At 54.9% G+C, this 12,912-nt stretch overlaps 1 protein-coding gene across 7 annotated transcripts in view; it reads right to left on the bottom strand.

The window, feature by feature from the left end:
* Positions 1–12,433, bottom strand: part of SLC66A2 (solute carrier family 66 member 2) — a 41,684-nt gene extending 29,251 nt beyond the window's left edge. For 5 of the 7 annotated variants that reach the window (XM_032470593.1, XM_032470595.1, XM_032470596.1 and 2 more), the window contains exons 1-3: positions 12,309–12,432; positions 11,568–11,906; positions 6,457–6,590 (exon numbers count right to left, since the gene is read on the bottom strand). In XM_032470593.1, coding sequence (XP_032326484.1) covers positions 6,457–6,590; positions 11,568–11,770 — 337 coding nt within the window. In that variant the 5' untranslated portion in view covers positions 11,771–11,906; positions 12,309–12,432. Of the gene's footprint in view, positions 1–6,456; positions 6,591–11,567; positions 11,907–12,308 lie in introns of all 7 variants that reach the window. The other 2 variants (XM_032470594.1, XM_032470598.1) reach the window with 1 other exon arrangement.
* Positions 12,434–12,912: the final 479 nt, after the last annotated feature.

The following is a 12,912-nucleotide window of genomic DNA, read 5'->3' as shown; positions in this document are numbered from 1 at the left end:
CTTCACAAGGTTGCTCGATAAAGCGGTTTCCAGAGGGCACTCAATGGAACACCCACCGTAAAAGGAGAGCCAGCGCAGCACATGAACTTGACAGCACGTGGCCGAGGCAAGGCCACATCACACTGAGTCAGGGAGCATGTCTGGCAGCTGTCTCTGTGTGACAATGTGATTCCCAGGCACCTTCCCCTGCCCCACTTCACCACCCACCCAGCACCCCACCCCCACCTGAGACCTCCCTAGTCTGGGCCCCTGGGACAGCGGCCCGAGGCCCTGGAAGACACAGCCAGAGTGTCTCAGGTGGCATCTGCCTGCCGGTGGGGTCTCGGGTGGAGGGCAGCTACAAAGAAGTGACTGAGGTCAGGAAGCAGGGTGGAATCAAAGGTCGTGTGCCACCTGCCCTGGGCAATGTAGACTCTACTCCAAAAAGGGAAATTTTGCAAGTAAACAGCTAAAAGCAAATACCAGAGCTGCTGCCTGGACCTGGGGACAGCGGATGCTGCTCAGGAGGGGCTGGGTAGGCTTTAAAACCAACAAACTGCAGTCTCCTCTCCACACCCCCTCCCTCCCCAGCAACATCCTGGAGCATCTAGGTTCTGGCTACCCAGACTTGGTCAGATTTCCTCAGGTTTTTGCTTCTATTTGATCCAGACCAATTTCACCATTCATTGGCACCTCCTCTAAAGACCAAGGTCCCAAAGGAGGGAGGGTGGGGGAGGGGAGGGAGGGAAGGCGGGGGAGGGGAGGGGGCACCAGAGGAGAGGTGGGGAAGTGAGGTGCACAGGGGGCACTCAGCTCAGCTCCCAGTGCAGCTCAGGCACAGGTCCCCTCCACTTCGGTGGGCTCATCCTGCTAAGCCGACACGAGCCAGACTTCCGAGCCAGACCTCCAGGCACGCAGGTGAGGCTGCAGCCCCGCGGGGTCAGCAGACACACATTCTGGTGGGCGCGGCAGTCAGCAGGCCAGGTAAGTAGGTTCCAGGTGGGAAGATTACATCTCATAGCGGGCCCTCCTCTGTGCACAGCGCCAAGGCGCCCAAGGGCTCCTGGCTGGAAAGCAACATGCTCAGATCTACATTTTAGAAAGACAGCTTCCTGCAGGGCTGACTGGAGGAAGGTGAGTTCTGAAGCCAAGAGACACAAGAAGTGCTTTCAACAACCATGTCCTTGATAGGTCTGTGCTGCGCACGTACTCCTGGCTAGGCACTAACGCTCAAAAATGGCCCTAGCAACATTTCCAGGCCCACGTTGTCCTCAGAACCTCCCCTCCCTGCCACCTGTAGGTAGTGTCTCTGTCCCCTGGACTGTGGGGGCCTGTGGGGGCTCCAGCCTACAGAAGCAATGCTACATGATTTCAAGGCTAGGTCTTTAAAAAGATACAGCTCCACCCAGGTCTCCCTCCCCTGAATCCTGGTGCCACGTCGTGAGGAAGCCCAGGCCATGTGAGGAGGCCACATGAGGACGTGCTGGCAAAGCCGGCTGAGGTCCAGCCAACAGTCAGCTCCAGCCCAGACACATAAGCAAGGAGTGAGGGGCAGTGGGGGTGCTCAAGCAAATGGCCCAGACTGCAGATTCACAAGCAAAAATGTCCTTTCAAGCCACCATGTTTTGGGGTCACTTGCTGAGCAGCCACAGAGACTGGGACCACAGATAACAAGGTAGAAGTTTCAGCAGAGCTGAGACAGGAGGGTCAGTCCCTCTGGGTGGCCAGAGGCCAGGATAGGGCCAGGAGAGAGGGCTGGCTGGTGACAAGAGGCAGACTGTCAACTGCTCCTGGGGGCTTTCAATCCTCTCCAGTGGTTGAGATTCACTACTGTGGGCACCTAAAGAAAAGTTTGCCTTAGAGAGACCACCTGGGGGCAACAGTGCATGAGGGTGGTGGAGGGGACGATTGTTACAGGTGGGACGGAGGACGAGCAGGGGACAGGAGGCATGATTACAGTGGTCCAGGCAACATGGACATAGGAGACCCTACGCCACTGCCAGGCAGTAGGCAGGACTGATACAGGGTTCATAACCTGACGTCCGAGGACACCAGTGATCCCTGGAGATGCAGAATGGTTTCTGGAATGGTTCCTGGGGAGGGGGGTCCTCTGCGTTCATTCTCAGGATGGCATGTGACTGCGTGACCCCCCCCCGCCCAACATTCTTTACAGCTTTACTGAGATGCAAACACATACCACAGAAAGTTCACCCTTTTCATGGTTTTCAGTACATTTACAGAGCCACTGTAAATGGCTCTGTAAATGTACTGAAATGCAACCACTACCACCGTGGAATTTCAGAACATTTTCATCACCCTGCAAAGAAACTGACCCCCGGCAGCAGTCACCCACCTCCCCAGCCAATTCTGTCAGAGTGTTTACTGAGATTTGGCACAAATGTCAAATAAATTCAACCACCTGAGCTTGAGGCTCAGACAATTATTTTTTTACCAAATAAAATGGGACAAATGAACCCACACGTGTATCCAGGTGGTGGCTGTGCAGCACAGCATCTGATGGGAGGACTGTGTGACCCTGAGGACCCCCAACAAAACAGCTTCTCAGTAGCCTTGCGGTTGGCACTGGCCTCATCTAGAACCTGCTGTGAGCGGTAAGGGAAGCAGGTGGTGACAATGTTCTGTTATTCTTCGGTCCTTAGCAGCGGGGCTGGGGGTGGATCAGAGCCTTGATAAGGGCACCATGAAGGGTCATCTCCCATAAAACCTCCCTGCTCCGCCCACAAGGAAAACTACAAACAACATCCGACCCAACAGCCATGCCCGGGCCCAGACTGGGTCCTCCAGATGCCATGGACTGGCCAGGTTCCTCGGAGCAATGGCTGATTCCAGGTTTGGGGCAGGAACTGGACAGCAGGGACTCGATGGAAAGCTCAGAGCTCCTCACCACACCAGGGTCAAGGGCCAGTGAGGCCGCTGTGCTGAGCCAGGAGGTCAAGAGCCGACTGAAGGGGCTCCTGCCAGCCAAAGGGACAATGGGGCCCCAACCAAGTGAGCACAGCAAAGCTCACATGCATGTGCTCAGGACGACATAGAAACAAACGTGCTCACTGCCGCAAGATGCTGGGAACCAATCCTGAAAATTAGCAAATAAAGAGAAATAAGCAAGGGTTTACCTGCCTATCCCTTCCAAACCTTAGTGCTGGGTAACCGAGCAGCATCTGTGGGGAAGTCTCTGCAGAGAAGCAAAGGCGGACAGGGCATCAGTGCTCTGTGGCCGTGACTGATGGGCCCAGCAGCAGGTACCATGGCTGCTACCATCCAGAGGCCAGCTCACAGCCGTGCCTCCTGGAAGAAGAACACAGCTGTCCTGTGAAAACAAAAGACCAAACCTGGATCCGATTATCTTTTTAAAATGTTCTCTACAGAGCGTCCCAGACAAAAGCGGCTCAGCAGCCTGATTACGTCTAGATTCTGCATCTCTGACTCACCCTGCACATGCTGCTCCTGGCCCACTGACCACAGTGCAAACAACACAGTTTCAACAACAGATACATTCCGAGGAAAAAGAAGTTGAGAGCCTTTGGACTAAAAAGACAAGTCAACAATAGCAAAAAGTCATGGAGTGCGACCTGTAACAGGATCCTAATTTAAGGAAACAAACTAGCCAAAAGGCTAGGAAATGGATGATACAGTTAGAAACTCACACAGAACCATGGATTTCTTATGGGTGGTGATGGTATAAAGCCTTATCTTTTACAGATACATTATAAACTATCTACAAATAGAAAATGTCTGGGATTTGCTTCAGAAACAGCAGAAAGAGGATGTGAGCGGGGTCCGGGGTAACTGCGGGGGGGTCCTGGGCACACATGGAGCTCCGTTCCGCTCTGCCTACTTCTGTGTGTTAGAAACTCTCCGCAGTGAAAGGTGAAACGGAGATGCAGCCCCTTCAAGGCAGGCACCTGACCTCACTCCTGGTCCACAGCCCATCCCCCTGGTCTCCACAGCGCTACCCACCTGGGCATCTGAGGAGGGACCCGCCCCCAGCCCCGCCTCCACAGATACAAGGGCACACAAGCTTCAGTGGAATGAGAGGTTTTAAAACACCAGATCCTAACTTTGAAAGTGATCCAAGTTTTGTGATAGGAGACTGCCTGGAAAAGAAAAAACTGGAAAAATACACCAAGAAGTTCAGAGCAGTCACCTCCAGGCAGTGGGACAGAAGCTTTCAGTTCTCTCTACACCCCTCTGTCTTCCCCACAACGTCTGCGATGAGGGTGTGCTGCTCCTCATAGTAAGATAACAAACTGGATATGTAACTTTGTAAGTAACCTGCTTTTCCTTCTTAATACCATCTACGTTTCTTTAACCTTAACTTTCAAGCTTGATGACCTTCAAAACTGAAAACCTCTATAAAACATGGGGGAGAACACTTGAGCTCTTTCTCCAGGCTGCCTGACCGTCCTACGAGAAAACTGAGAACAGGGCTATTCAAAAGTTTCTTCATGAGTTATCTTAACGTACATGGCCAGTTTGCCAGAAAGTCTGCCTCCAGAGGCCGGGCATCCTCCCCAGGGGCTCAGCGCAAACCTCCAGGGAGCGGAGGCCGGCCACCTGCCCGGGGCTCTCAGAGCTTCCTGGCCTGCGCTGCTGGGCTTTCCACAGCCCACCTGCCCACTGCTGGCACATGAGAGGAAACAAACCCACATGTGTCATTAACACCTTCCCCTGCGAAGATGCCGGACCCTGGGTATCTCAAACATAGCAAACGCAAAAATAAATAAATCTGATCTGGACTCAAGTATTAAAAGTGCCAACTATGAGAATCTCAAGAATTCTCAAACTCTCAGCTGGTGTGAGGGGGCTGGGAGCGGGGATAGTTTAGAGAGGATTCTCCCCGAGGCCACAGCGCAGGGGGCCCTACAGAGTCCTGCATCCAACACCAGAGCAACAGCACAGAGCGGTGTAGGCTGAGGAGGGCCACCGCCATGAGCGGCCATTAAATATTAAATGTTAAATATTAACCCTAGTCTGCTGCATGACCTGGAGGCCCCATACCTGCTATATCTGGCATCACACATCATCACTGCCCACACGATTTCAGACAAGGTCACCAGCCCCGTCTCATGTTGCCGGGCCCAAGGCAGAGGAACAGGAAGCAACCAGGCCATGGAGTCCTCTCCAGGCCTTTCTTCCTTCCCTGGGGGGGGATGAAAGTCACCAATCACCCCATGCTGCCCACTCTGCAGGCGCCTACGAGATTCTGCACCAAATTAAAGGTGAGGTTCAAAGGGTACAGATCGCAGAGGACAGGGGCAGAGGCTGTCGAGCAGAAAGCTCTCAACTTGGAGAAAATTAAGAGCCAGCTCATCCCCTTGTAAGGGATCCAGGTCACAGAAGCCCTGCTGTCCAGGCGACAGAACCAGCACGACCTCTGGTGTGATCGCCCAAATGACAGCTGGGAGGACGGCCTCAATGGGGAGAAAAAACAAAAACACACCAGAAGCAGACAGTGGACAACACTCTGCAGTCTGAGTGACACTGACTGGTCTCGGCTGCTCATCAGAGCCAGAGGCTGGCCTATTTTCTAGAAAGACTGAAATCAGCATACACTCGTGTCACTCTGAAAACAGAAGCCACACAAGAGGACTTGCTCAGGGAAAGAGAATAACCATCAGGAATAAAAAGAGCGGGGCAAGGCCTCAAGTCCGCATGGGTCCCAGATCTAAACAGACTCTGGAGAAAACGCTTCTCTAAGCAACAGCGGAGACTGAACACACACGCTCAGACGAAGTCAAGGTGAGAGCTCAGATCTAGTGACTAGAAGACCCAGAAGTGCAGCACCAGCCCCCCAGCCAGAGAAGCTACCAGCCTGCACCTCCGACAGTCTCAGCTTGGAGGGAGTGTTTCAGAAGAAAAGGCAAAAACAGGACAAGTATTTCTACCTTCTGAGCCTCCAAAAAGCAGCGTGGGCTGAGCACGGGATGCATCCCACCGTTGCTCGTGGACCCCACACGCCCATCCAGGGCCCACAAAGCATGACTGCAGGTGAATGTTTAACCAGGTATGTGAGAAAGACCCCAGATAACTCAGCCTCAGGGGAGTGGAAAACGGGAAGGCTGTGTTGTGTGTGACAAGGTCAGAGATAAAGCTGCCCCGGCAGGATGCACCGACTCCGCCTCGTCCAGCCAGACAGCGACCAGCAGATGCACCTCCCACCGCGACTCAGCACCCACCGTGACAGCGGTCACAGGGAAGGCTACGTCATGAACAGTTAATAGCTCGCCCAAGTTCCAGTGAAAAACTATCACCTGCAAGTGTCTCACAAAATACAGTGTTGAGTTCAAGTCACTGAATGCACTGAAAACACCAGCATCGGTGACAGACGCCAGCACCACTTAGTGAAACAAAAACCACCCAGTTGACGTTGGACTGAGGCCACGCCGGCTCCTGGGAAGCCTGGCAGAGCTCTCCTGCTGAGTCACTGGCCTTTACTGCCAAAGCTCTCTCGCCCACCTGCAAAGACGCGGCGTTTCAGGTTCAGCTCGTTGGCCGTGCGGACCTCAGTGCAGAGCTTCAGCATCAGCAGCATGGTCAGGATCATGATCACGCTCTGCCAGAGCAGCGGCGACTCAAAGTGCCTCCCAAACCTGTGAGGGAAGAAATCGCAGCGTCAGGAAGGTGCCTGCTCAGGCCTCAGCCAGGCCCCCACAACCACATCCTGAGCAGCTCCCAGGAATGCAGCCCCTGGCCTCCCAGGCCTTTCCTCTCTTCCCTGTGGACAAATCTGCAGTGGGACAGAGCTGGAATGGGAGGGGCTGGGGGCACCCCTGGATGGCCAGATGGGGGCAAGCACCGCCTCGGCCCAGAGAGCCCTGGGAATCACGTGCAGAGCTTCCCCCAATGCTGCTGGGACTCTCCCAGGGACACTGACAGCGTGTGAGAGGGTCTCCTGAGCCACCTCCAGCATGGCCAGGTGTCCAGCACCCTCCTGCAGAGGCCCAGCCACAGCCAGGTTCTAGACCATCTGTTTACCAGGAAGCCCTGTTCCAGAGTTCAGGGAACAGCAGCAGCCCTGCCTCCTGCCTGCGGGGAGAGGGGTCTCTGGGCCAGAACAGCCCAAAGTGTGAGCAGGGGAGCAGGGCCAGGCACCAAATTTCCACTTACCCCTTAGCCAAGAAGGCAGCAGCCCCCACCCTGAGCCTACATCCCTGACCCCCACCCAGGCCTCTTCTCCGAGGCCTGCCCCACCTGCCTCTCTGAGCTCCAGGCCCTCAGGCCCCCAGGCCTTCCAGCTGACTTTTTTCCAGTGTGTTGAGCATCTCACCGACTCAACGAAAAGCTTCTGGAGGCCAGAACCACAATCCAGTGACTGGCACCAGCTGGGCTCATCAGCAGACCCCAGACCCCAGACTCCAGGGTCTGACAGCAGCACCCACCATCTTGCACACACCGGCTGTGGGGCTGTGACATGCAATCCAGGCCAGCCACAAGCACAGCGCCCGTCAAAGCCCAGGTCTCAATTCTAGCCTGGCAGTTCTAGAGCAGAGACCCCCGGACGAGCTGCAGTGTGGTCTGACACATGTTTCCCAAACCTGAGCTGGTGGCCGAAAGGTCAAAGTCGGGAGGCCCTGGATGGCAGTCTGATCTCCCAGCTTCTCCTGGACAGGAGACATGGAAACAACCACCCAGCTCCCCTCCCTGCTTGCCTCTCTCTCACACCTGTCCCTCCAAGGAGAGGGTCACTGAGAGAGAGTTGGCCACTGGGGCCACGCACGTGCTCTGCCACAGGCTGCGCTGTGACCCACCACCTCCCAGCTTCATCTCTTCTATAACGTGCAGCTAAAACCCCTATGGCTGTCTGAGGACATTTCTAGCCAATTCTAGAAACTGGTCCCCACTGGTACCTAGCTGACCTTAGGGGCTGACTTATCCACAGGTAAAAGTCAGAGGAGACAGAGAAGGTTCCATGTCAGGTTGGGGAGACTGGAGCAGGTGGGCATGACAATAACAAATTACTCTACGGGTCCCCACACCATGCTCACACCAGTTAGTTGCAAGGCTGAAGACACGCAGTTTTGGCCATTGTGTAACAAATGCCACTTCTGGCATCTTAAATGTTCAATAGAAACAATGAGTGACCAGAAAAACTATGGGAAAAAGTATCAAGGTTTGTGCTTCCCTTATACTGTGCACCAAAAGTCAAATCTAGGTGAACTCAGTATTTACAGGAAAAAAGACATTTAAAGTGAAGTGAGAGAGGACAGGTGAATGTTTAACTGCCTTTAGGGTAAAGACAGGTTAAACAAGATATTCCAAAAAGCACTTTTCACGAAAGATATACAAGTGACAAGATAAATAGGAAACAAAGTTCAATGTCACTAGTAATTTTTAAAAGCTAATTAACTTAAAAAGATACTATTTTTTACTTATATTAGTTCAGCTTCTTCCTTCAATGCTAACAGTCTGCACTGGCATGGATGTCACAGAGCACTTTCTTTCCTGCCCTGAGAACACGGTTGGCAAAGCTCTTCTGCTGCAAACGATGGAGCAGCCCCCTGGACAACATGGGGCCTCGGGCTCAGAAGGGCCAGTCTAAGAGATTCTCCCTTGGTGGCAGCGCACTGTCTGGCTCCCAGGGAGATGCACACTACAGAGAATGTGCTGTGTTCCACCAAGCCTGAACCAAAGTTTCTACAGGGACCACCTTCTCCACCTCTTCAAAGCTCACATGGAAGAGAAGCTGTGCATCCATTTCCTTGTGAATGATGGCCCTTCCCTGGTGACACAGTGTCACTATATCCTGGATACAACTTTACTATGTCTCCAGTACAATGTCGCCACATCTCAGATACAATGTCACTGTACTTCTGATACAGTGTTGCCACATCTCTAGTACAAAGTTACCATATCTCTGATCCGCTGTTTTCATCATACAGGGACGGGAACTCAGTGAATGCATGAGGCTCTGGGTCAGAATACCCTGTGGCACTGTCCTCACACCCTGGCCCCCTCTGCTTCTCCTTAACAAAATCGCTTAGCCCTCCTCCTGGCCCCACAAAGGCCAAATCCTGCACATCAGCATTTATATGATCTGCTGAATGCTGATTCTGCAAAAGGATGGTAAGGACTGTAAGAAACAAAGACATTAGTTTCACAAGTTTCAGAAAACCTGGGATTTCCACAGATTGATCAGCCCCTCCTGCAGTCCTGCAGAGCCACTTATGTGCCTTACACCCCAACTCTCCACGGGGCTCCCCAGGCAGGCTGGGGTCCTGAGGACTGCATTGCTGGCCAGCCTTGGGAAACAAACTCTTCATTTCTTCCAACTCCAGCACTGTTCTAGTGCAGATCCAGATCCCATCCCACCTGAAACCCACCACAGCACCCCCTCACCCACCACAACCCATGTATATTCATCTGGTACGTTCCATACAGCACTTCTGCTAAAGTATTAACCCTGCAGCGTGTGGCCCAGTGTTTGTCTCATGGGAAACCTTCAAAAACCTATTAAATCAAGTGGGCTGCTAATCTATGAAGCCTGGAGGGACCCAGGAGTAGGGGCTTCAGAAGCTCCAGAGAGAGGAAGAAAGGGGAGCAGTGCATCAGCCTCAGAGCAGTGGGATTTGAGGACCAGCTGGGCAGAGAGGTGCACATTTGTCACAAGTCATAGACGGAGCCCTGATTTCTGCTGGGCTTTACCACGCAAGCCCTGCCAGGTGTGAAGTGAGGGGAAAGTGCATCCCAGGTCAGAGAGACCCTCGAGAAGAGGCCAGCACCCTCCGCCAGCCCTCCCTTCATCCCCAAAATTCCACAGGCTTCTGGAATCCTGGCTGAAGCCCTGTGTCTTCACACGGTAGCCACTGAACACCAACTCCACGGGAAAGGAGCAATCGGATATGCAGACACAGGCGTGCCAGTGGACACAGTTTAGAATTCCACCAAAGGCCCTTTCTCAAAGTCTCAGGCCCTGCAGTAGAGAGAGAACTCTGGGTCCAAACGCCTTAAGTGCCAGTTCAGCCCAGAAGCACTGATGCGATGGCACTCAAGAAACTGGTTTAATTTCTCATCAGATATTTACATGTAAATTAGATATTCTATTTTCTTTTTGCAATTTTAAATGATAAGCATATTGGAGGGAAAAGATCTCTCAAAGGAGCTATTTTCCCATAAAGTAATCCAACCTCAGGCAATCCTCCTCCAACAGAAAACTTCCCACAGCCTAAAGGAGACGTGCTTCCCAACCTAATACCCTGAGCCTGGGCTGGGAGCTCCTGGGGCAACCCCCACCCTTCACCTGCGTGCTCACCACACCCTAGCATGCTCAGGGTTAACAGCGGTGTTGCACACCAATTATAGTTTGTGACCTGCTTCTGTTCAACCTGAGGCTTAATTACAGCCATCTGAGAAAAGGGAAGTGGCCCGGGAAAGGAGAAATCTTCAGTATGCTATTTTTCAACTTGTGCCAAACAAAAAAAAGTGCCCTCCGACCCCTCCCTCAGAAGTAGACCAGCCCAGAGACAGGGCTCAGAGGACAAGTTCTCCTGGGCGGGGAGTCAGTCGACTCACCAGCTCACTTTCTAAAACCCCAAACCAGGCAAAAACCCCGAGAAAGTGATCAAGGGCTGCCTGGCACTGAGCAGACCGAATGTGAAGGAGTCGAGAACTTCTGGACTCAGAGGACTCACACCCTGACGACCTCAGTGGAGACATCTACACAAATTCATCAAACTGCACACTTAGATTGGGTGGCTTTATTTAATGTAAATCATACCTCAGTAAAGCTGACAAAATCAGTTAGCAAAAAAGCACAATTACTCAAATAGTGACCAAAAAATCAAAAGGAGGAGCCAGAAGCAGTGCTCTGGACACCAGCTGCCCAGAGCCCTTGTCCTCGCCCCTGCCCAGGCTGTCCTGTCATGCTGGGACTGTCTGAAAGGAAGGAAAGGTCTAGACTTTTCTGGCCTCAGAATGAGGCTACGAGACCTCTTCTCATTTCCTCTTAAAATACACCCTTCCAATTATGTCTGGCTTCAACAATTGTTAAAATTACCTCCGAGTTCCTTACCAGAATGCAAATAGTAATAAGCGGAAGTTGGGCTGGGAGGAGGAAGAAAAAATAGTCTCAAGTATTATCCAGAAAGTTGACTTCCTACTTAAAAAGAAAACAGCACACACGACAGAGACGGCAGGAAGGACAGCCCTTTACAGCAACCCCTGAGCTCGCCTTCCTGTCGGGCTCAGGGGTCCCCTCCCGAGGGGCCTCGCTGGCCAGTGGGATGTCCTTCCCATGCTGATAATCACTGGCGTCCATCTGATCACTCCGTTCTCCCGCCCAGCCCCCATGTGAATTCCTGAGGGCAGGGACCCCGTCCTGGGACAAAGCCCCGCAGAGAAGGCCCTGGGAAAGTCTCCGATGAACGTATGAGCCCCACGAAATGAAGAAGCAGATCTGAGATTACGTGAGCTTCTTCACTCCAGTCCCACCATTTTCCCTGGGAAATAATCTCACCCAGTTCACCAGCTCCTTCCTAGGAAGTACAGACACTTCCGCCCCGCTGGCCTCACTCAGAAAAGGAAAAGGCCATCTCTCCGGGAGCACCCCCGCAAGAAAGCCCCCAACTTACCAGAAGAGTATCCGTAAAATATTGGCCACCAGGAGCACCAGACACACGTAGGTGGAGAAGCCCTCGGCGTTCTGAGTCCTCCGGATGTCCCTGTACTGCGGGATGTACGGCACCACCCCTCCGAAGACCATGGCCCCAGCCGCCCCCCAGGAAACCAGCTGGTGCAGCGGGACCAAAAGCCAGTCCAAGCCTTCTGCTTCCATCCCGAACGCCTGTGTGGCCCTGCTGGCAGGCTGACGTCCACCTGGGCCAAGCGCCCTCCGCGCTCACAGGCTCCCGGCACGCGCGCTGTCACCCAACATGCCGCTGCTGCCCGGCGCAGTCCTCCTCCTTAGGAGTCTGGCAAGAGAGGGAAAGCGGTGAAGGACTCGGAACCCTCCTGGAGGCCGAGTGGGGCCGCGCTCGGCAGGACGCGCCCCGGGCGCACCGCGGGGCTCACGGCTGGGGGGCCAACCCCTCCCCGGACACGCACGGCTCCGGGAGCCCTTGGCGCGCACACCGGCCTCCGCTCGGGGTTGGGGGCGGGGCCGGCCCGGGGTGAACACCAAGTCCCGGGGTGCGGGCTCGGTTTTGGGGGAGGGGTCGCACAGGCCGGGGGGATGGGGGAACCCCCTGCCCCAGGGGGCCCGGACCGAGGTGGACGCTCAGTCGGGGAACGTCCGCCCGCACCCCGACCCCAAGCCCGGCGGACCCAGCGCGGCGCCGGCATCCACGCGCTCCGCCGACCCCGCCCAGCCTCACCCGTGCGCAGTGCTCCCCGCCGTCCGTCCCCCGTCTGTCTGTCCGTCCGAGCGCCTGCCCCGCCTCGGCGTGACGTCACAATGCGTGGCCCCTCCCACGCCGGGCGGCCGGGCGGGCACCGCTGGGTCCTAAAGAGCGCCGACAAGTGGTGAAAGTGGAGGCGGGCGCAGGGATGAGGTAAGGGGTCGAGGGTCGCGGCGAGGCCGCTCCGCCCTCCCTGTGCGCGCTGCCCCACGGGCCCAACCGGCCTGGGTTAGGCAATACCTGCCTGGCGGGGCCGCTCCTTCTCGGCCAGGCGCCCACGTGGCCGCGGCTCCACCTGTCCCGCGGCGAGTGGTCGTGTAGACGCGGCGCGCCGCCCCCGAGAGCGGAGGATGGGGTCCTGACGCCGCCCCGGGGACGGCCCCTCTTGGGGGTCTGGCGTCCGGTGTTTCCAGGAGTCTTTCCACCGTCCATTGTCTGACCGGGCCTGTGGGGCTCCCTACCTCGACCCAGGGGATACCTGACCAGCGGCGCTCAGAAGTATGCAGAGGGCCGGGGAGTTCAGGCCAGGCTGGGGGCCGGGGGCGCTCTCCTCTGGGGAAACGAAAGCCCACCTTGCCGC

This window comes from Camelus ferus, chromosome 30 (genome assembly GCF_009834535.1).
Source record: "Camelus ferus isolate YT-003-E chromosome 30, BCGSAC_Cfer_1.0, whole genome shotgun sequence".
NCBI lineage: Eukaryota > Metazoa > Chordata > Mammalia > Artiodactyla > Camelidae > Camelus > Camelus ferus.
This window is presented reverse-complemented; position numbering and strand designations above follow the sequence as displayed.